A 26949-nucleotide genomic window follows, 5' to 3' on the forward strand; every position below is an offset into this window, starting at 1 on the left:
TTCTTTGAAGAGAATTGTCCTTGGGGTAGGGCCACCCACCTCCCCGCAATTCTGTTCACTGATTTATTCAGCAGAAGGAATGATGATACGGGCCTAGGTGCTTACCTGGTTGGCTGCGCATGCGTAGCAGGGAGGTAACTCCACGTGGTGGGGGCCGCATAAAAGATAAAAAAAGATTTTTATTTATTGTTTCAATATTTTTTATTAAAACATTGATACAACTGTCACATGACATTTTCAGCCGCAGAAAATGCATATCAGTATATGTACCCAAAGGACGATCTCTGTGAAAAAGAACAAGATTTCTTTTTTTTTTGTATTGAACTTTGTTAGGTTCATGGTCATAGCAAGTGCAACACTCATTTGATGTGCAAATAGTTCTGTTCTTGTATTAAAAATATGACATTATCAACTACTTGTGAAGACTTTGAAGGTGTAAGGCAAGACTTGTCGACATATGTTCATTGGTCATATTTCCAGCTGGACATGTCATGAACATGACACTGGCTATAATTATGTATTGTAAATAGTGACTGAAAACAACTTAGTAGATAGTATGTTTATTGAGACACACACACACTATTCTTTCACACAAACTTGAGTAATAATCACAACAGACTGCATAGAATTCCTACTACATGCTTACAAGGCTTTCAATTTAATTATCTTTATTACCAGCAAAATCAATTATTTTCACTCTTGCTGGTAGTCTTAATTATATGTGCAACTAAATAGCATCTGTAAATACTAAAGATAATTTAGATGTTATTAAGATAAATGTTGGCATGTTATCAGGAAATGTTTCATCACAAAGAAATGATAGGTAAATGCAACTATTTCAGAGAACCAGCCTTAACAGAGCTGAATCTTTGTAACATTCTCACACTAATCAAAATCTAACAACATGAGCCATTGAAGTTGTAGTCTCATAACATTAGGTGACCCAAACTCCTCTTGCTCAATATATGCACACAATTTGACATTCTCACATATAACAACTCAGTTCTGATCAAAACCTACTAAATGCATCTGAAAACACACATTTCTCCAGTTTTCTTCTGATGAAGATCAAAGAACATGAAGAATTCCTATTAAATGATATGAGCTTTTGTATAGATCTCTGAACAGATGCTGTGTTATGAAAGGTGATATTTGTTGAATCCCAAAACGACATGAATTCTCCCCGTATCTCCAAGGAATTCCAAGAAACCAGCTTGTGGATCTGAACAGGCTAAACAATTCCCATCTATCACAGACGTTGATGTCTGCTACAACCTAAGCATTTTGCTTTGCCTTGCCTCTTCCAGCTTCTGGTCCTGTTCCTCAACTTCTAATTTCCGCTCTTCTAGGAACTGTGCGTAATCATCTACTTCCAGCTTCTTCACCACCTCAATGCCCATACTGTGGGCCTGACCAATTACTGATTTACACACTGTCTCCATATTCACAAACTTAAAGGTTGGGTCCTGAGACTTGATCTGCGCAATTTCATAAACATGTTTCAAAGACACTTTCCCAGCTATTTCACGACCTGCAACAGCAAAACATTTCTTATCAGAGATGTCAACCCTCATTGAATCTTTGGAGTAATTTCATGAGAAAAAGATTACATGTTGACAGTAGTTCCCTGTGTGCACAAACATCAACTCTACAGTGTGTATTAACATAACAATGTATTGGATATCTTGCATCACAGAGTAGTGGATATTTTGACACAACATGAATCTAAAGTATAACTCTCATTAGTCAGTAGTGAGAGAGTTTCCTTTTACACCACTTTTAGCAATATTCCAGCAATATTACGACAGGGGACGCCAGAAATGTGCTTCACATTATGTACCCATGTGGGGAATCGAACCCGGGTCCTCGAGTGAACGCTTTGACCACTGGGCTACCCCATCGCCCGCAATGGGGGCTACATTTCACTAGTGCATTAACAATTTCATCACCATAATAATTTATGCATGTAAATTCCTTGTGAATTGTTTTAGGAAAGACAAGTTTAATAGAATAATGGCTGGCACCTTTGCATTATGCATCAGGTAAAGAAACTTCTTTGACATTGCTTATGAATATGAGCATGTCATTGGCTCTACACATTAGCAAGATCACTGGTGTCAATCAGTGTGACAGTTTCTTTTTTACCTGAACTCAGTTATACTGATAAACTGCACAGTGCAAGATATAATATCTGTTTCGAGTTTTGTCAGTGTTTCAAGACATATCTTTTTACTTCCGAATGATGTGAGACAAGACATAGACCTGGGTGTACGACCTACAAACACAAGATAATATCTGGGAATGAAACACTTGATTAGCAGATCCTATCACTGCAAAGTGAGTGAGTATGGTTTTACATGCTTTTAGCAATAGTCCAGCAATATCACAGTGGGGGACACCAGAAATGGGCTTCACATATAGTGCCCATGTGGGGAATCGAACCCGGGTCTTCGGTGTGACAGGCAAACACGGTAACCACTAGGCTACCCCACCACCCCTAGCACAGCAAAGAGTATACAGATCTTCACAACATGTTGCATGTCATTTTAAGACCATTTATTAAAAACCAAGTCATGGCTAACATTCTAAACTCTTAGGAACATAACTGAAAATTCCATTACTTGGTTTCCTGGCTCCAATCTTCACCCCTGCTGCCTGCTTTAGGAAGTATGAGACTGGTGGCTGGTGGATTGTGATGTCAAATGATCTGTCAGGCTGAAAAATGGGTTTACATGAAATATATATCATTTACAAGGTGTGTCCATGTGTGCATAGCTTAAAAGTATATATTTCAACTAGTGGCATTGTTCCAAAGGGTAAACATCTTCAGCATGATTAGTTCTTCATTAAATATGTTTAATTAACTTTTATTAAATACAGTTCTAAAAAGACTTTATCGAATACTAATAATGTACCTGAAATGTACCTGTGTTGTAAATATCCATAGGATAAGCTTTCAGAAAATACTAACATTATGCTTCTGTGAAATTTGGACATAAGAGAAATTGCTGTCAATTTCTAATTCAGTGAAGACCTATTACCCCAGTCTACCCCTGGCAGTAGTGACTATGTGGCACGTCATAACTGGCCTGCTTTGGAAAATCCAATCTTTACAAAATTAACAATAATAAGTTTATTTTCATTCTTGAAAACAGTAAGCAAGATAGGTAAACATCTTACATTAACTCTGACTCTAGTTGGCAGTGGTATGCCAGGCCTGATATCCTTTGTCCTTTCATTAAATTCCTTGCAGAATGGAGCTATCTGGATGCCAACCTGGAATCAGAGAATACATGATGCACATGTGTGTCAACACTGACAAAACCACAAAAGACATTTTAAGTATATAGTGGGTGTAACCATTTTGCATGATTAACACGACCGAAGTGAATGGTTGAAGGGGAACAGGTCAAAAGGGCCAAAGGACAAAAGGGCCAAAATTGAAATAGTCAAAAGGGCCAAAGGAAAGTCAAAAGGACCAACAGAAAGTCAAAAGGGCCAAACTTTTAGAAAATAGTAAGATTAAAAGAAATTCATTACATGTTGTTGCAGTAGTTCTAATCCTATTTTAGAAAATAGTAAGATTAAAAGAAATTCATTACATGTTGTTGCAGTAGTTCTGATCCTATTTTAGAAAATAGTAAGATGATGATGTCTGTGGTGAACATTTGAACCACTTGAACCACCATTTGAACCACTCAACTGTCGAGTGTATGATGATCACACTAAAATTATTACTTTTGTTACTTTTTACATATTGATACAAATATAAATATTAATAATAAATATTAATATAATAAAACATAAAATATATATTAGTTTGTATGTTCTTTTTTTACCTATGGCCCTTTTGACTTTCCTTTTGCCCTTTTGTCCTTTGGCCCTTTTGACTACAACCCTGTTGAAGTATTCCCATCATCACAATCATAACCAGTAACTCAATTTTCCAGTCAAGACACTGACACGGCCCTATCGTAGCTAAATTCATACTAAGTCTTAACTTGGGCCTTAATTTTCAGTACCACTCCTTCAGCGAGAAGGGCCCAGTGAGATAACTCTGTAAACTATAAATTTGCGGTTATCATCAATTCATTTTAATCTTCACACCTATAAGCAAGAACTACAATTGACACATTAACACCCGTTAACAAGCCCACTGTGGATATCGCTTCATGATGTTAAACTGATACTGATATTTACCTGACCAAGTTGGGGGCCTAAAGGTGGAGCAGCTGCAGCCTGACCTGCAGGGATGTCTGTTTTCAAAATTGGGGGATGAACAACCTTTGGTCCTAGTTTCTTGGCTGCTCTTGCAACCTTTCTTACTCCTTTCGAAGCCATGTGTGCGCGCTGAGTTATCTGCCCTTCTCCTTGTACCCTGGTAGGAATGGCATTTTGGACTGGGCTTTTTCTAGCATCATTTTGTAAAATCGTATGTATTTGGCGGCCGCGCTCCTGAGTAGAACACATTAGTGCTAGGATATCTCGCCATTCTAATTATTAGTTTGATTCTTTTTAACTTCCGTATTCTGACACAAAACGTTGTTGAATATTGTTGTTGCAATTTGAATAAAATATTTGATTAAAACTTGTTTACGACCACCATGAACCGAGGTAGACGAACGTAAAATGGCGTCGTAAGGAAAACGTGAAACAACTTATTGAAAAACACCTTGATTTGGAGACTACAGATTAGATTCTCTTTCCTTGGTAGGTGTAGATTTTCAAAATACATTGTTGCTAGATCAACATATTGCGGTTACAGAGAATATGCTATATCAGCAATTCCATGGTCTTTAATCGTGACTTCAGTCTCAGTTTTCGCGCACCTGCGGCATCGTGGAAGCGTATTGTTTATTTCTGGTATGAGCACCAGTATTCTATAACTTATAAATATTGCCTCCACATATATTACCACGAGATTAACACCACATTACATAATTCAGTGTGGAATCCAGCTAACCTTTTTATTACATCATTTTCTGAACTTTGACAAAAATGTTTGAAAAATATCTTAAATATCATGAAATCCTAGTGTTCACATATTACACAGCAAACTGGGACACCATGCAGTTCGCTGGGGTTGAAGGAGTATTTTGGCACAGATATTTAGATGTTTGCCCAAAATACATTTTGTTATACAGAGGTCTATTGGTTACTGAAGGTTTTGTTCAAGACCAACTTGTAAGGGCCGCAATTAACTAGAATTGTACTTCATGTTATGCTGAAATCATCTCACAGCAACTAACAAGGATTCTGTGGCAGCATTAGACTGCCATGTTGAAGGCATAGGTCACTGCATCTTTAAGTTAATGTGTACTGTGTATGAATAAATTGATTGAAACATTTTTATAAAATACCCCAACATTTACCCAGTATTGAACTACGTACTGTACGTACATACATACAGTATTAGAAGCCATCCTGCATGCACAGACATGACCACCACAGATGAGGTTGATTAGATATAAAACACAAATATTTCAAGAATACTAATGAACATACTCTTTTTTCAGAATTGAAAGTCATTGAAGAAGAATTACAAAAGGAAATGGCGGTAAGTAGATTTTCTTCATTGGAACTTGATTTGCCTAGTAAGATGATGTGAAAGCTGTCAGCACCTGTGTTTAACACCACAGTATGTTGGTTACATCCCAGCATGTCAGCTTGATGTGACATGAAAGCCTAAAGTGATGCAGGTCTCAGATGTTTTCTTGTTTTGTGAGACCAACATGTATGTGTAGGGAGCTGAAAAACCTGGTACATAATCATGATAATCAGGGCAAACTAGGGCTTGGGACGATTCACCGATGCATCGCGATACATTTAAGTTTGATACAGCTATCGTACCGTGGACTGGTGTATCTATACAAAATGATACACAAATTTTTTTCAAAACAGTATTATCTTAAACATGTTACAGTACTTATTTAGAGAAAAATACGCAAGTATGATGGAGTTGCTTGTTTGTTTATTACAATGGTGTTATTGTTAAACACAAATACCTTGAAATAAATCATTTTAAATCTTGATACCGTGTCATTCAAGGTGTATGTATCATGATACGTATCATATCGCAGGTAAAATATCATGATATGTATCATATCGTGACATGGTGTATCGTCCCAGTCCTAGGGCAAACCAGGTTCAGACCTACTATCACAAGTTCCTAGCGTGCCTCTAATCCAGCTAAAAGTGTAAAATGCATGTGGTTGGTATTTCATAGTAAATGTTCTATTCAGCACTGCATGTGTTCATGATATAACAAGTAAAACATGATTCTTATCACTAAGATCATCATCACTAAGAGTAGGTAAATACATTCAATTTCCACATGGAATGGAAGGTCTGGCCAACACTTTGTGTCTATATGGTATATGATTTTTTATTACCATGGTTACCAATGCTAAGAAAAATTCACTGCATCCTTTCCACAGGGAATGGATGAAATAGATGATCTTCCAGAAGATGGTGAGTAAACCTGCATCAGTTATCTATAGTAATACTTTGTCAAATCATTGTGGTAGTAGTAAGCTGATATTTGGAAATCTAAGCATATCTGACTTTTCAGTTCAAGAATATTTTCAAATACATTATAACTTAATGAGAACTTTTAAATGCTTATCATTCATATCAATTATGTAAAAATCACTCTAATTTGATGTCTTTAAGCAAAATGTTTTCCATATTTCTCCATCACCTAATTTCAGCCTTAAAGAGTAGAGAAGCTCCTATGTTCTTCAAGTTCAACAAAGCTGTGACTACTAGAAACTGTAACCAGTGATGTGCTCTGTATATTACACTTAGGCCTTGCACGCTGTAAGTGTAAACATGATTGATTTCAGAAATGGAAGATGAGATGAATGTGGGTCGGTTCGATGATGACCTGCAGAGGAAAGTAATGCTTCAACAACAGATGCTGGAAGCAGAACGTCAGAAGGATGCCAGCATGATGGTGTTTGCCCCACCCCCCTGGAGTCCCACAGCCAATGCAGCAGCCCATGCAGGGTGTCCCCCCAGGTATGCCCCAGGGTATGCCGCCAGCCGGGCCTCCACCCGTTCCCCAGCAGGTACAGGGGATTCCCCCACCAATGCCCCCACCGATGTCTCAAGGAGCCCCCCAAGGTCTTCCTCCAGTCCCCCAACCCCTGGGTCAGAGTATTGGTCCCCCTGGGCCACCAGGAATGCCTCCACAGGTCCCACACAGTGTGCCACAAGGTGTGCCACAGTCAGTTCCTGGTGTCCCCCAGCAAGGTGTTCCACCTGGCGTTCCTCCACGTCCTCCTCAAGGAATGCCACAAGGTGTTCCTCCAAATATCCCAAGAGCTTTACCTCCAGGTATGGAAGAAGGGATGAGTCCAGAATTGATGCATAAGGTGATGCAGCAGCAGCAGATGTTGGAGATCGAGAAGATCAGAGAGCAGGTGGTGAGACTACTGGATTATATTGCTTTTTCACCATATACATGAACTGAATTGGTCCCCAGCAAAGTAATGGATCGTGAGCTCAAAATATCAGTCACTTTTTTTTCTTGTGCAGACTTGACAAAGATTCGATGAGAATTCCAAAGTAGCATAAGTCTTCCTCACCTAAATTTATTGCCCCAAAATTGGATATTTGGTGTTCACAAAATGTGTGACATGTTATGCATTGATCCTCTTCAGTGTTGAGAAGAAGGGAAAAGACATATTTTTTGGCATTTTTGGTATGTAATACACTATCTCAATTACAGATCCATTTTGACCGACCTCATCAGCCTATGGTGATGATGGAAAATCAACAATCAGGTGAGTGGAGTGTTGATTATAAATTCTGTGACAACACAGATGCAAGTATACTGCAGCCTTCACTATGAATGTCCAATGTCAACAACAATAAAGTCTTAGCATCTGGTGTGAATTGTAATAACGACTGACAATGCCATAAAAGTTGACTGTGCAGCCTCCACAGGCATATTTTTGAGACAGTTTATTACAGTTAAACCAGTAAACATGAAATATTACCGAAGCCATGTCTATTTTTATTAATATGAGCCCCTACTGCAAAATGCTTGTCATAACATCTCACTGAAAAGCTGGTTAGGTAGTTTCTATATGTAGTGGATGCTGTTTGTAGATGAAGGCCACAATGAGAAATCATTAGTGTTCTGTAACTATACTGAACAGCAAAAGAAACGCAAGTCTGGCTTTTTGTCAAGTTTTTGAATAGAAGACAACCCAAATTATGTCTAATCATTTATTCTATAGAAAACACTGTCAATGTAACAGCTAAAAGTTGCTGTTGACATTGAATTGCAATAAGTCCACATTGATCACAGTCCGTCAAATGGAGATACCCCTGAACGCGAAAAGTGATAGTCTCTTTAGTAGCGCGTATAGCCACCTTGAGCTTGCACAGAGGCCGTGCAACGTGGCCTCATTGAGTTCACTAGAGTCTGAAAGTATGCCTGAGGAAACTGGTTCAGCTCAAACACCAATCTCTATTCCAACTGTGCAAGTGTGAGTGGTTGTCTACCTGCAGCAATCCCGTCCAATTTCGTCCCAGAATGTTCAATGGGAGCCATATCCGGGGAAAGAGATGTTAATGTTGTTCTGAGCCAGATAATCCATCGACACCCTTGCTGTGAGGGCTGCAAACGTCGCTGGCGTTGTTGGCGTGCCAAAATTGGCCCCACATATGGCCTTCGGCAGTGGATTCCAGCAGCCCGAAGACGGCGCCTAATCGTGTTGCTTGGCACTGCTCCCCTTGACCCAAGAACAAAGGCTGCTGTTACTGTTGCTGCTTGAGTTCGGTTCCTTAGATGAGTGACCGGATGAGCGGATCTTGCGCATGAGTTGTCACTTTCGTTGCCGTCCGATGCGGGGCGATCAGCAGCAACCAGCTTTGCTGATGACGTTGAGCAAGTCGTAATGGTGGTAAGATGACAGCCCAATTGTCTAGCTACAGCGGTTGCAGTGCTACCTCCGTGTAACTTTCCAATGGCCATTCCCCTCTGCTCAGTCGTTAGTCTCGGGTATCGTTTGTGTGGCGTGTGTACACCTCCTAGCGTCAATACTGAACTGTTTTTGACACAAACCTTTATAAAGGATACCTCAGAGTGAAATGCATGCTTTTCATCCATAACCGTCGATGCACGTGCTAAAATTATGGTTTTGCTGCACTGTTGGTGTGTTTGTGCGAATGTTTCGTATGGATGTCAAATTGCATGACATCATCTAATCTGGGATCATTACGTCACTTTACCATGAACGTTCCATAAACATGAACGCTTACCTTCATGAGATTTCAGTTTGTCGAAACTTGCGTTTCTTTTGCTGTTCAGTATATATGTCGTCTTACCCAGATGGAATTGTGGGGAATTGAACCTGGGTCTTCGGCGTGCCGAGCGAACGCTTTAACCACCAGGCTACCCCACCGCCCTCTTGATTGAGGTTTCACGAAACAATCTGGCATTATGTTGTCAGGTCCCACAGGACCTGGACCTAATCAAGGCTTGCCCCATCCAAACCAGATGTCCCAGCCTGGCCCAACACCCATACAGCCTCCTCCACCAGTCTCTCAACCAGGACCCCCTCCCCAGGGACAGATGCCTCCACGGCCAATGGCGATGCCTTCTTCATCTACAGCTGGACCTCCAGGTGTCCCACCACAAGGCATCCCACCCCAGGGCAGTCAGCCTCACCCACCTCAAGGACCCCCACAGCAGCTAGTGCGGCCACCGCCGTTGATGGGAGGCCCCCCAGGAAGTCAACAACCTCCCCCAAGACTGCCACCTCCTCAGTTGGATGACAAACAAGCAATGACACCTGTGAGTTATCAATATAATGTTGTACCAGGGGTATTTTGTAATAAGGCTGGTTTTCGAACTAAGTTCTTGTTATCATAGCCTACTCAAATGTACAGCTGACATTTGTCAAAGCCAGATTACAACAGATTATAGTACTTTTGGGGTTGAGTACCATCCTGGATGGGACTCGACCCCAAAAGTACTAGAATCTGTACTTTACTGAGAAAGTATAATCCCAAAAAAGGAAGTGGTCTTTTTTCACCACTTTCTATAAGGTGTTGTGTATTCAAACCGAATTAGTTCTGAAGCCGTTCCATATAATGTATTACATGGGAGGTGGTAGGTGTAGCACAATTATTCACTAGTCTATATAGAGGCCTATCCACTGTTCTTTTTGCCATCACAGTTAGATTGTGAATTCCTAATTATAATCCTTGTAGATCTCACATTGTTACCATTACACATGTAAAAGGTAATACAAGTTATGTTTACTTCAGATGGAACCACGCCCACCCCAGCCACTGCCCAAGGAAATCCGCCTGCCCCAAGCCTTGGAGAAGGTTCTTGAGTTCAAGACAGTGAGAGCCCAGGAAGTTGGCGTCACACCAGAGGAGCTAGAGCACCTTGACAAAGGAGATGGTAAGTCTGTGTGGATATGTCATACATGCCTGATAGTGAATCTGTCTGTCTGCCAAGTCGGCTCTCATTGTAACAGACATTCTATATGGTTACTCAATAGGAATACATTTGTGTATATCCAGAGAAGACTAAAGGTCACATAAGCTGCCGACATCTGTAATTATAGAAGGATTATGGGTTTGTTAAGACTGACATGATGCAAATGTTCAGTGATGCTGGGGCCTGAATGTCATGACCATGCCTGGCATATATTCTAGATGATGAGGATGACCAAGACTATGATGATGAAGAGGATGAGAGACAGGATCTGGAGGGAGATGTTGACGAGGAAGAGGAGGATGAGGTCAAAGAAGCCCCTACCAAGCCTGCGAAGGAGGTATGATACCTTATTTTGTGTGTTGTTTTCCAATAGATAAATATGACCTGTATGATCTGATAACTACTGTTGTGTTTTATATATGGTTTGGGCTGTGTAATGATTTTGCTTTTGCTGTTCTGTGATTGTTCTTAACCTAGGAAACTTTCTGAGACCAGAAATATGTGGAAGTTGTTGATTTTGCTTTTGTTTGGTATTTAATGTAACTTTCCCTTGCCAGTCCAAAAACAAGCGCCGTAAGAAGAAAAAGAAGAAGGCAAAGAGAAGTCGCTTACAGGAGCAGAAACTGCAGAAGAAGATTGAGCAAGACTCTGAGAAGAGAGATGAAGAACATGTTCACATAGAGTAAGTGGGATTTAGAGTAAGGAGCTGCCTATTCACATGGTAGGGAACTAGAATAAGGAAGGACCTGTACACACAGTAAGGGGGGAACTAAAGTATAGAAGGACCTGTATACAACATAAGTAAGGATCTAGAGTAAGGAGGGACCTGTACACACAGTAAGGATCTAGAGTAAGGAGGGACCTATACACACAGTAAGGGGGGAACTAAAGTAAAGGAGGACCTACAAGTAAAGAAGGACCTAAAGAAGGACCTGTACACACACAGTAAGGATCTAAAGTAAAGAAGGACCTACACATGACATAAGTAAGGATCTAGATTAAGGAGGGACCTGTACACAAAGTAAGGGGGGAACTAAAGTAAAGAAGGACCTGTATATAACATAAGTAAGGATCTAGAGTAAGGAAGGACCTGTACACAAAGTAAGAGGGGAACTAAAGTAAAGAAGGGCCTGTACATGACATAAGTAAGGATCTAGAGTAAGGAGGTTACCTGTACACACAGTAAGGATCTAGAGTAAGGAGGGACCTTTACACACAGTAAGTGGGAGCTAGAGTAAGGAGCAACTTGTATACAGAGTTAGAGTAAAGAAGGGCACTGTACACAAATTAAGTAATCTCTAGAATAAGGAAGGACCTGTTAATATGTGTACCATGTCTGTAACATCCTGTGTTCTGTGTAGGTATGTGCAGGAGCAGCTGGACCTGGACCCCATGGATCCTAACTACCACACCTTTGCCATGATATTTGATGCTTTCAAGGTAATCATACTGACTTTCTCTTGTTGTTTACTATGAAAGCAGATTATTAACTAAAGTGAAACTATGCTTATCACCATCTCCTGAATATGTTTTCACGTTATACAATTGTTTGACTTTTTTGATTTATGAAACATGACATTTTATGGGGTTAATATCTTCTGTATCTTCTGAATGGGAGATAAATACTAGGAAGACAATACTAGATTACCACTGGGAGATTTTGTAGCTGACTCGGTCATTCACAATAAGTTTCTACTTGAATACGGACTGTATTTTCCAGATTTCTGAGCCAGAGAAGCCCAAGGAACAACCAAGAGCTGAGGAGAAGAAACCTGAACAGAAACTGGCTGAAAAACTGGTACCGAAAATGGACGACAGTGACAGCGACAGTGATGATGAGGTGAGTGGATGCGAGGTCCTCTCCTACAAAGTTCTTTAGTGCTTGAGGAGTTGCTACAGTTGTAGGACATGTCACCCTTGTAGAAGTGAAAGTTTGCGAAAATGTTATTCAGTTCATTTATTTGTGTTCATGGTGTCTGAAACATTTACAACTGTTGCTATTTGACAGATATTGACCTTTTTTTAATGATAATTTGAAAATGAAAGGATTACCATGTATGGCCGTTGCATGTACCTAGTACTTCATATTGTGATACTATACTGTTACACCCCATTGTAAGATGACAATTTAGCTTCCAATGCCTTAAATTCAGTCTGAAAAACTCTAGTCCTTCTGAATATCATGGTTAATGTTTTGGATGGAAGTACAACTCATCTATTCAACCATCTGATGCGCTGTTAGGAGCAGAATTACATGCACATATATGTTCCTGATGGGTTCCTATCCCTTAGCTTATGGCCCTTGGTATGTCTGTATCTAACCTATGCTCATATAACATGCTTCATTTGAAATGCTGTTCATAGCAACATCCCTACTCACTAATTCTCCCTCTCATACAGGATGGCGCCACCAGAGGAAGAAACTCCAAAGTTGTCAAAGAAGAAGATGAAGAAACTGACACGACTGAGTGTGGCACAGCTCAAACAGGTAAGTCCCATATAGTGGTGAATACCTGATACAGTTTATCCTTCCTTGTTATAACCCCTCTTTATCAGCCTGTGTTTTATTATCCCCTGCCACGAAGTGGGAGGGAGGTATAGTTTTGACTAATTTGAGCTCCGTCCATCTGTCCATCCGAGATGATGGGGACAAATTTTTCGTATAAACTGTTATAGATAGGGGAAGCAAATTTGGTATGTGTTTTCAAAACATGAATGCCTTTATGGAGTTCCAAAACAGAAACCGTGTTACAATTTGTTACAGAGCTATGACCCTTATTATGCGTTTCTTGACTTTGTGCACGGTATCGCCAATGGGGGACAGATTTTCTCAAAAAACCAAATGTGGTATGTGTTTTCAGGCCATGAATGTTGTGGTGTAGTTAAGAAAACAGGAACCAAATAGGAACAGAACACTGTGGCGGCGGACATTGATGACCATGTCTTCTTGTATTACCTCTTGCAGCTCCCCATTCTGAAGCCTCTGAATGCCCATTCTGTCGGGCTCTTGGCACCTGGTATAACTATGTGTTACAGTTGGATACCTGTTGTTTTCTCCCCATGAACTTGGTGGAACTATGTACAACATATTGATACATGTGTTACAGTTGGTGACACGACCAGATGTGGTGGAGATGCAGGATGTTACAGCAAGAGATCCACGACTTCTCGTTCATCTTAAGGTAAGGTTGAGGAAGATCATGTTGAGGCACTTCCATCTGAGAGAGAACATGTTAAGACTGATGCAAACATCCCTTAGAGCCCTGACACAGTTGTTGAAGAAGGTTCTCGTTAATCCCTTGACACACTATGTTAAGACAGACGTTCTTTCATGAAAGGTCAAGTTAAAACCTTTACTCACTCAGTTAAGAAAGATGATGTTAATGCTCTCACATACAGTTGAGATCCTCTCTGTGTAGGCCACAAGGAACACAGTGCCGGTTCCACGCCACTGGTCTTACAAGAGGAAGTACCTGCAGGGGAAAGAGGTATTGAAAAGCCGCCGTTCGAGCTGCCTGACTTTATCAAGGCCACTGGTATTCAGGAGATGAGAGCAGCACTGGCGGAGAAGGTAAGTGTTTGGGCTTTGTGCAGATATAGGTGCCTTCGCACTTGGTCAAGACATGTTGAAAACAGAACAAGCCTTGTTTAGCATTGTTCTGTAGGGATATTGCTTCCTGTGGCAGTAAACTGACAGTGGGCAAAGATGGCCCCGTTGTCGAGTTACAGGAATTTTATTTTGAGAGTTATGCCCCTTAAGCCAGATTGTCTGATCATGGGTTTTGATCCCAGGTTTGCGCAGATTCTGATATTTGGTTTGTCAGCCAGTTCTGTGGGTTTCACCAAAGTGGTAAATGTCTGAGATGTGTGTCACTTTAGTCTTTCCTCCCAGATTTTGACCCATCTCACTCACTTTGTAAACGTCCCCATCACCTGTATGAGACAATAGAGCTTATGTCAATGTTTTGGCCATCAGGAAGATCAAAAGACACTAAAGGCCAAGATGCGAGAACGAGTACGACCAAAGATGGGCAAGATTGACATTGACTACCAGAAGCTCCACGATGCCTTCTTCAGGTTCCAGACCAAACCCAAGATGACAATACATGGAGATCTGTACTATGAGGTGAGACATCAAGTACAAAGTTAGGGAGCTCTCCTAAAAACAAAGTTGCTCATTTGTTTTCATGTCCATGTTTTGGTCTTTTCTATACATATTTTACAAACCAACTATTCACAAAACAAAGATGAATATCCTGCTGTAAATCTTCAACTTGTACTCGTTCCTTTGTCTTGACTTTTCTTTTCAGAAATGAAACACTTAAAAAAAAAGAGGTTTAGAAGTAGATTTTCTATTTGTATTTTTATCACCCACCTTCTTTTGATTAAGAGGTTGAAACAAAGTCCTTGTGCGTTATATGCCTTATGATAGTTGAGTTTGAATGTTGTTCCAAGATGATAGATTTACACTACACAATGTTGGTCTCCTGCTGCAGGGCAAAGAGTTTGAGACAAGGTTAAAGGAGAAGAAGCCAGGCAACCTGTCTGATGATTTGAAAGTTGCTCTTGGAATGCCAGTTGGGGCGGTAAGTCTCAGAATGTACATCAGGGATAACAAAATCTATCTGAGGGATAAGCTTAGCACATGTATCATGCTTCAGGTTATATTTGAATACATGTCATTTGTTCAGTGGATGTGTTGCAGCTCACTTTATTGGTGTTAATTTCTGTGGTATATGTGATCTCTGTACGTGTTTATGTGTTTTATTTAGAACTCAGACAAGGTTCCACCACCATGGCTGATTGCTATGCAGAGATATGGTCCTCCTCCTTCCTACCCAAACCTTAAAATACCAGGACTCAATGCTCCCATTCCTGAGGTAGGTAAACTTCATGTTCACTCTTGACTTGATAAACTCAGGGGTACATACAATAGTACAATGTACAGATTCTTAATGTAATACCTATGAGAAGTATTGTGAGGAGTAAAAGACACACTGACAGGGTATGCAATGTTATTCCTATGAATACACCTGGCATCAAAGGCACCCGAATATCACCTGTTTTTTTTAACATAAGCTCTTCAGCATAACTGCTTTCTTCTGGTCACTTAGTGAACATTTGAAAGTCCTTTTGTCACCATTAAACATTGAGTGTGTGATGTCATTCAACATTCTACACTGAGTGGGTAATATCCTTCTCCATGTTGTTTTTACTATATGATGTTTATGCTCTGTTGCAGGGTTGTTCCTTTGGGTATCACGCAGGTGGCTGGGGCAAGCCTCCAGTAGATGAGAATGGAAAGCCACTGTATGGAGACGTGTTTGGTACACAGGGAGGAGAGTTCCCAGTAAGTGACTTCCTGTCTTGTCATCTTACAATGCTTCCATTACATGTACAGTCAAGTCCCGTTAATCCGACCTCTGTTTATCCGACTCTTTTGTCGGTAACAAATTGAATCAACTCTATTTAGTCTTGTTAATCCTTCAGTCCCGTGTTCCGACTCCGACAGACCCAATTAACAACCGACTGTCGTAATCACACAGTAATTAGTCCTGTTAATCCCACACTGAGGTGAGCAGCGCGTGTGATCAATTAGCCGTGAATACACTGACACGTGTCACTCAAGATAATGAAAGTGAGTTACACAATGTTCAAGGTAAGTATAAAGATAATGAAAATGACTTACCTAACACAGTCGGCAAAATGTCTTGTTCAACATCAAGTAAGCGTGAGAGAGTAGAGTTAACGCCACAGATCAAGATATCCTGAAAGATTCAACAAAATGGTTGGCTGTTCCATCAAGCGTCACGTCCACATCAAGAAACAGAAAACCAAAACAAGAGGAGCTGGAGAATGCCTTGTTTCTGTGGTTTACGGATGTAAGATCAAGATATGTGATGCTGAAAACACAGGCATAAGTGTTGGGCGATCGGTTAGGTGTGGTCGAGTTTGCATACAGTACCGGCTGGCTGAATCGTTTTAAACAGAGGCATGGGATAAGAAATCACAAAGTTCATGGTGAATCTGCTTCTGGTTCTTTAGAAACAGTTAGAGAAGGCAGGCAATCTATTCAGGATGTCCTCACCGATTTCAATCCTTGTGACATTTTCAACTGTGATGAGACAGGCTTATTTTTCCTGATTGAGCCGAATTCAACATTGTGCACTGCTCCGGTTTCTGGCAAGAAACAGTCTAAAGATCGTTTGACAGTAATGCTGACAGTAAATGCAATGGGCACAGAAAAACTGAAACCACTTGTGATTCACACATTCAATCAGCCGAGATATTTTGGAAGAACATTTGACCCTATGTCTGTTTGCAACTGGTACGTAAACAAGAGAGCATGGATGACATCCTTAATTTTCCAAGATTGGCTGGTGAACTTTGACCGACAAATGCGCATGCAGAGATGCCACGTGATCCTGCTGTTGGACAATGCCCCCTCCCATGCTACTTGTCAGTTAACTATTGTCACATGTCATTTTCTGCGCACCTCTAATACCACTTCACACATTCATCCACTCGATGCTGGGATCATAAAAATTTCAAACTCCTATACAAGAAACAACAAATGAAACTCTATTTGGATAATACTCAAAATGAAACTCCGCAATCTCTGGACGTGAAGCGAGCCCTGATCTTTATCCGAACAGCCTGGAACGAAGTCAAACAACAGACCATTATCAACTGCTGGCGCCACACACAAATTCTGCCGTCAACTGAACCAGTGACCACGGATCTTGTCATCGATGCAGAGGAGACGATTGCTGAAATTTCAACAGCTGTGAATAAAGTGTATTGATCAAACATGTCAACTGGAGATTTCATCAATGTAGACAGCGATCTTCATGCGAAGAATCCTTATCTGATGAATCAATCATCGACATGGTGCGGAAGACGAAAACAGCTTAACCCACTGAGGACGAGTGATGACTGTGAAGAACCCACCATTCCAAAGGCTTCTACTGTCAAATCTCATTTGACCGAGATTGCATGCTTTGTTGAGCACCATCTGACACGTTCAGCGTGGCTGATCTTGATGCTTTGAAAATATTCAAGAAACTCTCATGGAAAAACATGATTTTTCTCCTTATCCTGACTCATGCTCTTTTGCTTGTCTCCTTCCTCTTGCATGAACATAGTGGAACACTTAGATCTCCCTAATTGAAGTTCCTTCAATGTAAAATCACTAATTAGTACACTCAGCACGAGTTACCTCCCTTCCACAAGCGCCGGGAACGAGGGCTTTCACCTCACCCTCTACCCATGTGCCTCACTCTTCCCTTCTTCGCCCAGTGAGCTGGGCGGTGAGGCGCCTGTGTCTCCCGACACACTATATCCTTTGATTATATTTAGTTAGTTACCTCCGTATAGAGATCTATAGAGGTTTAGCTAGTATCTTTCAACAATTATATATTGATATTTAGTCGTTTCTACTGTTTATTCACGGACGCCGTGGCTGTTGCAGTGGATTACGCTGATAAAAATTCTGCAATTGCATTATTACGCTTTTATTATTCTGCTGCTATCCGCGATTTAATATGCCCTAGCTGTACTGCTCAGCGTTCATGTTTCATTCTGATCCACGCTTAGGTGCAATATACTAATTTATCCAATTCTACCTTTAATAAATAATTACTTTATGCTTTGAGACGCTGCGCTAGCAGATAGGTCACGTCGCTGCGATGCAGAGTCTAGCCATGACTGATACACCTGAACATCACACAAGTCGGCACACAGGTCTACACTCAGGTCTCCCCGAAAAGTCACCCGACATAGAGATAGCAGCCCAGAGGTCACCATCAGAAGAGCATCAACTCTCTCATCTCCGATGCTGGTACAGAAGATGATGGAGGCATCATCTTCTCAGACGCTGAGATAAGATATTGGATGGTAAACAACCTAGATTTATCTTCACCGGCCCAAGAGTGGCAACTCAGCGCAGACATACCTGATGAAGGAAGACGATGCAGACGCCATCACCTTACCTCCGGTCGACCCGATTGCTGCGGTGCCACATAATCTAGATACAGCCTTCATTAAAGCTACGAAAGTGCAGACTCCACATCTGCCGGTTTTTCACGCTTAAGAAGTTCTCCACGCACAACATGGACCCTTCCTGAAGGCACAAGACATCGATGAAAACTACAAGCTGATCAGCGATGTTAAGAACAAGAACTACAAGATTGACGATCGCAGCTGGTGCAGATAGAAAACATGACGAGACGATGTTCTTTGGCCTAAATAGATCTAGAACGATCAATGAGACACTTATCACCAGATTTCGTATATACTCTACCTCTGAAGATGATAGGATGATCTACCGCCCCTACTGATGCAAAAGAAGGACCAGCAGTTCCTTACAGATCATCTCACATCTGTCTCAGCAGCACTGACCTTAGCTCGTCAGTCAAGGCCTCCTCGCTTCCTGCAGCTGGGGTGAGAACTTTACAGCTCCACTCTATACAGCCCCGCGGTCATCCCCAAACATCTTTGACGGAGGAATAGACAAAGTCTCCAAGGAAGTCACTAAGGACTCCAGAGAAGTCCTTATGATCAAGTCGATGGACACGCTTAGCAAGCCGCCATCAGGCAGACTTCACAAAGATACTCAGGAGATCTAAGTTCTCGACTACAGAAAGCACGGGATAGGAAGATAGCCAGCCAGGGGAAAAGATTCTTTTCGCCCCATATGGCAACTATAGAGGAGGGTCAGGAAGAGGCAGGACACCCAGAGGTTCCCGCAACTATAAACGCTGAAAGACAGGTTCGAACGACTGGAGTCTTCCACCCCAGCCGCTCCAGTACAACCGCCACAAGTGGGTGGACGCCTCCAACTACACTGGGAGAACTGGGGAATGTTAAAAGACCCTTATGTCTCCAACATTCTTCAACACGGATTTCGTATCCCACTACAGGCCACGCCCGCTGACAGTCAACCCTTACAAGTTCGACTTACAGGCACAACAACTACCAAAGTTAAGAGAGGCGGTTACATCACTCATAACCAAGCAGGCCATAGAAGTACTAGATCAAGTAGACATCGAACCAGGCTTCTACTCCCCAGTTTTCCTAGTACCCAAGAAAACTCCAAGGAGAAATACAGACTCATTTACAACATGAGTTTTTCAACAGGAATTATCTACGCAAACCACCAAAGTTTCGCGATGATACACCTTCCTCAGTTACGCAGTTGATTCGCCCCATGGATTACATGGCCAGTATAGATCTGCAAGACGCTTATCTACATATCCCGATACATCCCGAATCCAGGAAATATCTAAGATTTACACTAGACGGGCTACATTACCAATGGAAAGTACTTCCATTCGGCATATCATCAGCCCCTGGCTATTCACGAGGATAACGAAACCTATTGTCACCTATCTACATCGCCTAGGGCTACGCAGTGCTCTACCTCGACGACGGGATACAAGTAGATCAAGATCCACAGCATCTCAAACTACAGTTAAACTACATCATAAAGCTACTAACACAGCTAGGATGGTTAGTAAACTTACTCAAGTCGGACCTAGTACCATCGCAAAGATCTGCAGTTCCTAGGCATTCGATTTATCACTTAATCACATCCGTATCGTCGTATTAGAAGACCGCTGGCTCAAGATCCAACAGACCATTCCGGCCAGTTTCTACTCTCCGCTACCACTACGACAATGGCAGAGCGCGGTTGGTCTCTCACATCAGCCCAAGACATGACAGTCTCAGGCAGATTACAGTTACGCCTATTACAGGTCTTCATCAATGCACATCTCGACGACCTACAACCATTCAGTCTACCGAAACGCCTCAGACCTCATCTACTATGGTGGACCAGGAGGTCGAATGTTTGCGAAGGTATTTGTTTAGAAGAGCAGGAATTCAAAACCCATCTATATGTAGACGCCGCCGCCCAAGGTTGGGGAGCTCATCTCGCCAACCGGACGGCATCAGGGTTATGGAATCAGCAAGAAAGCAAGCTCCATATAAACATGTTAGAGATGAAAGCTGTAATCAACGCCATACTTCATTGGAGCAACATTCTACAGAATGCGCACTTAATGATTCATACCGACAACTCGACAGTGGCGCTCTATGTGAACAAACAAGGTTCAACAAGATCACTGAACCTATTGACTTTAAGCTTTCAACTGTTCGATCTAATACACGATCTAAACCTACATGTCAGAGCATGTCACATTCCCCGAGCCAAGAATGTACTAGCAGACGACTCTCTCGCCACATCAACCGCCACCGACAGAATGGATGCTCAATACAGAAATATTTGCACAGATAATCAAGCAAATAGGAGCCGCTAGTAGATCTATTCGCAACACGCTTCAACAATCAGCTACCGACATTCGTGGTCACCAGTCCCAGACCCACAAGCATGGGCAACGGACGCCTAAGCATATCCTGGGAAGGCCTCAATGCGCACGCTTCCGCCAGCAATAATACCTCAAGTGTTACAGAAAATCAGACAAACACAGAGCCTCCAACTCACTTTGGTCGCTACTACTGGTCGGGTTACAGAACGTGGTTTCCCATTCTAATTCAAGAAATCGGTCAACCAACACTAGAGCTACCTAAGCCCAAATCTATTAATACATCCACACACCAAACAGGTGCACGGAAGCCCAGAAGTATTCCAACTTCACGTATGGACTGTATTAAAATGTGTTTAAACAAGAGAGGGTATTCTACCAGGGCGGCAAAAGCGTCACGCTTTGCCTTACGCTTATTCTACACGAAACTTGTAATGACATTTACAAGTGGCACAGTTTTGAGAATTACGCAGTAAATAAGGGATTTACAGCAAGAGATGCTACTCATCCACAAGTGGCAGATTATTTGTGTTACTTACGGCAAAACAAACATTTAAAAGGCTCGACATTGTCAACATATCTTGCCGCTTTAGTTCTGTCATTACCATGAGAACGGGTGTTAGATTAACAAGAACTCCAGAGTTACTGGCCTTACTACGGGCTTTCCGATTGAGGACCAAAAGCGAAGTTCCACGCCCCAGCTTGGGATCTGAATATAGTGTTGCAACACCTCACAAGTGAGGCTTATGAACCGCTGGAATCGACAAACTTTGAGCTTCTCTCACAGAAAACGCTTTTCCTGTTATCTCTAGCCACAGCAGCCAGGATGTCGGAAATTCACGACTAGATTATGAGAGGATACAGTTTGATGACAATCAAAACACAGCACACCTGGGATTAAGATGGGATTTCATCGCCAAAAATCAACTACCAGGTCAACCAGACAGGTTATTTCATATCCCTGCATTATCCTCCATTCTCGATCTCAAGATACACTGGACTTATCTCTATGCCCAGTCAGAGCTCTCAAAATCTATTTACGACGCTCCAAAACAAGGCTTAAGATTTCTCAAACGATTATTCATTCCCTTGTCGGCAACAACTCAGACAGAAGTCTCTCGCACCACCATATCTATATGGATAAGAACTGTCATACTCACTGCTTCAAGGCAAGGCAGCAGGACTGGACCCTCCAACAGCATCAAATCCCCATGAAATCAGGGCGTTAGCTTCCACTCGCCTTTACACGGTAACTGTTCTTGAATACAATTATGGAAGGATGCTTTTGGAAATCTAACATGGTGTTTGCTAATCACTACCTGAGAGATATCACCACCGAGGACGCCTCAGGCATTCACCATTTCGTCCCTTGGTCCTCGTGACAGCAGTTGACAGTCCTCGTGAACGCTAACACGTAGTCTTACGAGATTAATATGCATAATTGTTACATGCATTATCTAGCTTATAACTCCCACGGAGTTCTAGCAGTATGTATATATGTTCAGTGGTATAGCTTCTATCAGAGTCGCTTTGATATTGTTGTTTATAATATCTCAGTATATCATAATGTAAATACCCCAGTATGGCATTATAACCTATGGCTTATAATAGAGGAATTATCCTAAGTCTATGCCTTTATGAAGTTCCCGTGAGGGGTTATTACAGTTAAATCTATATAAATCACTAATTCTATAAATCCAAAGTATTCTGTTTTGCCCACCTCCTCGCTTCTCGTGAGGATTCTACAAGCAAAAGAGCATGAGTCAGGATAAGGAAAAATATGTAATTTTTGAGTAAAATTGATATTTTATACTTATCCTGACTCATGAGGTTAGCTCCTCCCATCCTCCCCACATAACACTTTGGATTTCCTGTAAATTCAAGTGTTGGGCTCTGCAAAATCAGGAGAGAGTGAAGCATGAGGCCAGAGGGTGGCTTACACCTGTTCCCGCCAAAAGGGCAAGGGAGGCAACTCGTGGTGAGTACCAATTAGTGATTTTACATTGAAGGGAGCTTCAATTAGGGAGATACAAGTGTTCCACTATGTTCGCAAGAAGAAGAAGACAAGCAAAAGAGCATGAGTCAGGATAAGTATAAAATATCAATTTTACTCAAAAAATTACATTTTTGCCCGGGTTTCTGGCAAGAAACAGTCTAAAGATCGTTTGACAGTAATGCTGACAGTAAATGCAATGGGCACAGAAAAACTGAAACCACTTGTGATTCACACATTCAATCAGCCAAGATATTTTGGAAGAACATTTGACCCTATGTCTGTTTGCAACTGGTACGTAAACAAGAGAGCATGGATGACATCCTTAATTTTCCAAGATTGGCTGGTGAACTTTGACCGACAAATGCGCATGCAGAGATGCCACGTGATCCTGCTGTTGGACAATGCCCCCTCCCATGCTACTTGTCAGTTAACTATTGTCACATGTCATTTTCTGCTGCCTAATACCACTTCACACATTCATCCACTCGATGCTAGGATCATAAAAAATTTCAAACTCCTGTACAAGAAACAACAAATGAAACTCTATTTGGATAATACTCAAAATGAAACTCCGCAATCTCTGGACGTGAAGCGAGCCCTGATCTTTATCCGAACAGCCTGGAACGAAGTCAAACAACAGACCATTATCAACTGCTGGCGCCACACACAAATTCTGCCGTCAACTGAACCAGTGACCACGGATCTTGTCATCGATGCAGAGGAGACGATTGCTGAAATTTCAACAGCTGTGAATAAAGTGTATTGATCAAACATGTCAACTGGAGATTTCATCAATGTAGGCAGCGATCTTTCATGCGAAGAATCCTTATCTGATGAATCAATCATCGACATGGTGCGGAAGACCGAAAACAGCGAACCCACTGAGGACGAGAGTGATGACTGTGAAGAACCCACCATTCCAAAGGCTTCTACTGTCAAATCTCATTTGACCGAGATTGCATGCTTTGTTGAGCACCATCTGGACACGTTCAGCGTGGCTGATCTTGATGCTCTTGAAAATATTCAAGAAACTCTCATGGAAAATCATGTATCATACGGTCATCTGTGGTCATATGCAGTATTTTACATGTCAAAGACGGCTTAAGTCAGTTATTGTCTGGGTAATTTTTTTTTACATATGTTAAAAAAGTTACAACCCCCCCCAAAAATGCATATCGATGACAGTGTTTTGTTTCATGGGTGCCAGCATCCATGTTGGAACTGGTCATCATGGATGGTGTACTGTTGTAGGCACCTATAGAGGAGGAGGAGATTGACAAGAGTCACTGGGGAGAGCTGGAGTCGGAATCAGAGTCAGAAGAAGAGTCGGAGGAAGAGTCTGACGAGGATGACCAGACTGGCCTTGTGACGCCAGCTGAGGGGTACGTAGGGACATGATACCTGTGGCCACAGGAATAGGGTGATAACAATGGGAGGGAGTTTGTGTGATCATAACTGTGGCTTACTGCATGTTGCAAACTACTGGTTTGTCTGTTCACATATAACTTTCATCAAGCGTATGCAAGGAAATGAGCCCTTGTTGATATTATTCAAGATGTAATAAGAATTTGAATGTGATGAAAAAGAAATAAGGTAAAAATATCATGTAATTTCCATCTGTATTCTGCAGTCTGGTGACTCCAAGCGGCATGACGTCAGTACCCATCGGTGTGGAGACGCCTGAGATGATTGAGCTGAGAAAGCGGCGTATTGAAGATGCAATGGACCAGGGAGGTGACACACCTGCTCTCTACACTGTCCTGCCAGAGAAGAAGACAGCTGTGGGCGGGGCAATGATGGGCTCAGCACATGTCTATGATATGACAGGGGTGAGTTATCAGCACACATGTTAAAATCAGTATGTTCACATGTTTACAAAGTTTATGAGACACGATTGAAGCAGCTTAGACCCCATTCAAATCATATGCTCATACTGTTATTCAATCTTTGTAAAATCCAAAGTTGTAGCAGTAACATGGCAAGAGATGTGGATTGTGTTACAAATTTCATCCCTACAGGCTGTACCCATGCTCAGAATCACCATGATTGCCAGTGTTGGAGACTGAGAGTCAAAGAGCCGTTGACATACCCATATTGTTGATGAAAGTTCTTGGGGTTCCCTGGATCATGAAGATTCATTTACCCTCCTTTTATATTTATTTATATGATGTATCTGTTCTCAGGTGACGGCCAAGAAGGTGGGTGATAAGGTTCCTACAGAGGGCATTGAAGTGTCTTTGAACCCTGAGGAGCTTGACCTTGACACGGCAGCGATGCAGGCGAAGTACGACCAGACAGTACGGGAACAGCAGTCACAGCTGGAGAAGGAGGACCTCAGTGACATGGTGGCAGAACATGCTGCCAAGCAGAAGGTGAGACACAATCGGGTGAAGACAGGATCCTTAGTCCTTAAGAAAGTCTTGAACTGGAAGGTCTTGATTTAGGTGGTTTGCTTTGAAGGGTCTCCCAGTTGGATGTTTGTTTCATATGGGGGCTTGAATAAGAACTGACAATCTAGGGACCTTGTATTTACATATTTGTCTTTCAAAGTACTTTACATCGAGCGAGATAAAGGTGGAATATTTGCTTTGAAATGCACTAAATTTGGAAAATTCTGGATCCGCTCCTGGCGATGCTGTTTGCTTCCATACGAGTAGCAGGGGTCCTACGGAGTTGTGATACAAGGGATACAGGAAGGGGCAGTGGGAATGATATATGATGTAATCAGGAATTCTACGAAACTATTTCTTGATTTTGTAAAGAACAGGTCTCAAACCATTGTTGCGAAGGATTTGTTTCATGTGCACCTCCATAAAATCTGTATCATTTCTCTTTCATATGTTTCAGAAAAGAAAAAAGCAGCAGCAAGACAGTGGCAAATCAGCTAAAAAATACAAGGAATTCAAGTTTTGATACACAGGTTATATTTGTAAATGCTCGTCTGTGTATGTTTATTGGCTGCTCGAGACTGATCATGTACCAACATTTACTTCCAAGCATTTCATCGCTGTGTTGATGTCTTGTTCTCTTAGTGACCATGTATTTGAAATCGGAAGAAATCATATGTATCAAGCTTGGATCTTTGTCTGAAATCAAGTGTGCAGTCCAATGTTCCATGTTACCCATGCTAGGGTGCTCCATTGTCAATCTCCATGTCCAATCACAGACTCTAAAGCTGTCCATTTCCCTTTGCTTTTGAGAAGTTTCTTTGGTGAAAAAAACATGTATTACTTTTACATTTACTTTAATATCTTATAGGTAGATATTAAGACAATTGAACATTTTTATAAAAAGAAAGAAAAGATGTACTCTGTTCATGCCCTTACTAGATCAAATTACTGTATGTGTACTTTGTTTTTATCATTTTAAGGATTGTATATATTAGAACGTCAAGCATTGTAAAGCTCTTGTGGAAGTACTCAGTATGTTTTTGACAAAGTACATGACCTTGAAAATATTTTGAAACTCCCAGCTCCTGATCATGAACTATTTCCAAAAGAGCTCCAGTCTGATCACACATCTGGTACCCAATCATCACTTTCTTTCATTAGCAAATTTAACATGTGTACAGTAATTAGAATTGCATCATGCAGAATGTCAGTAGTTTTATTAAACAAGGATTATTTTAAAGACATCAAAAGCAAAAGGGAATTCTTCAGCTGCTGAAGAATGTTTGTGCATGTCTCATGTGTAAATATCATCAAGGTGAATAAATGCCTCTAAAAGTGAAAGAATGTCCTTCAGTTGTGCCAGGATCTGCTGACCATGATTTCCATGTCCAGATTATATGTTTTAGCCTGTTAGCACTCTCTCAGGTGACTAACGGGATCGGGTGGTCAGGCTCGCTGACTTGGTTGACACATGTCATCGGTTCCCAATTGCGCAGATCGGTGCTCATGATGTTGATCACTGGATTGTCTGATCCAGACTCGATTATTTACAGACCACCGCCATATAGCTGGAATATTGCTGAGTGCACCATAAAACTAAACTCACTCACTCACTGACTTGGTTGATGCATGTCATATCCCAATTCAGTCACTGGCTTATCAGTTCCAGACTTGTTTAATTTCATGTAGCCATGATAAAACTGTGTGTTGCTCATAGTGACATTAAAAACATTAAAACTTGGTAATGATGAAACGCTTAAAAAGAAAACAAGA

The 26949-nt window shown here is 41.5% G+C and overlaps 2 protein-coding genes across 2 annotated transcripts; one reads left to right on the forward strand and one right to left on the reverse strand.

Annotated features, from left to right (window-relative positions):
* Window positions 1-544: 544 nt before the first annotated feature.
* LOC124267086 (39S ribosomal protein L11, mitochondrial-like) lies at window positions 545-4374 on the reverse strand. Its single transcript, XM_046701921.1, has 4 exons — window positions 4201-4374; window positions 3181-3276; window positions 2622-2715; window positions 545-1531 (listed from the first exon to the last, which is right to left on the reverse strand). Exons 1-4 carry the CDS (start codon window positions 4339-4341, stop codon window positions 1269-1271), a joined length of 594 nt encoding a protein of 197 aa, XP_046557877.1. The 5' UTR covers window positions 4342-4374; the 3' UTR covers window positions 545-1268.
* A 231-nt stretch (window positions 4375-4605) lies between these two features.
* On the forward strand, window positions 4606-26517 carry LOC124267087 (splicing factor 3B subunit 2-like). The gene is given in 24 exon segments (XM_046701922.1): window positions 4606-4710; window positions 5517-5557; window positions 6438-6471; window positions 6846-6953; window positions 6955-7427; window positions 7733-7787; window positions 9465-9808; window positions 10285-10426; window positions 10684-10802; window positions 11023-11147; window positions 11827-11905; window positions 12186-12309; window positions 12886-12953; window positions 13573-13647; window positions 13885-13945; window positions 13948-14036; window positions 14442-14591; window positions 14962-15051; window positions 15238-15345; window positions 15708-15815; window positions 24038-24168; window positions 24417-24615; window positions 24970-25158; window positions 25634-26517. Coding segments are annotated over 23 exon segments (2943 nt in total). The 5' UTR covers window positions 4606-4710; window positions 5517-5551; the 3' UTR covers window positions 25700-26517.
* Window positions 26518-26949: the final 432 nt, after the last annotated feature.

This window comes from Haliotis rubra, unplaced genomic scaffold (genome assembly GCF_003918875.1).
Source record: "Haliotis rubra isolate DU_JTF1 unplaced genomic scaffold, ASM391887v1 Scf13, whole genome shotgun sequence".
Lineage (NCBI taxonomy): Eukaryota > Metazoa > Mollusca > Gastropoda > Lepetellida > Haliotidae > Haliotis > Haliotis rubra.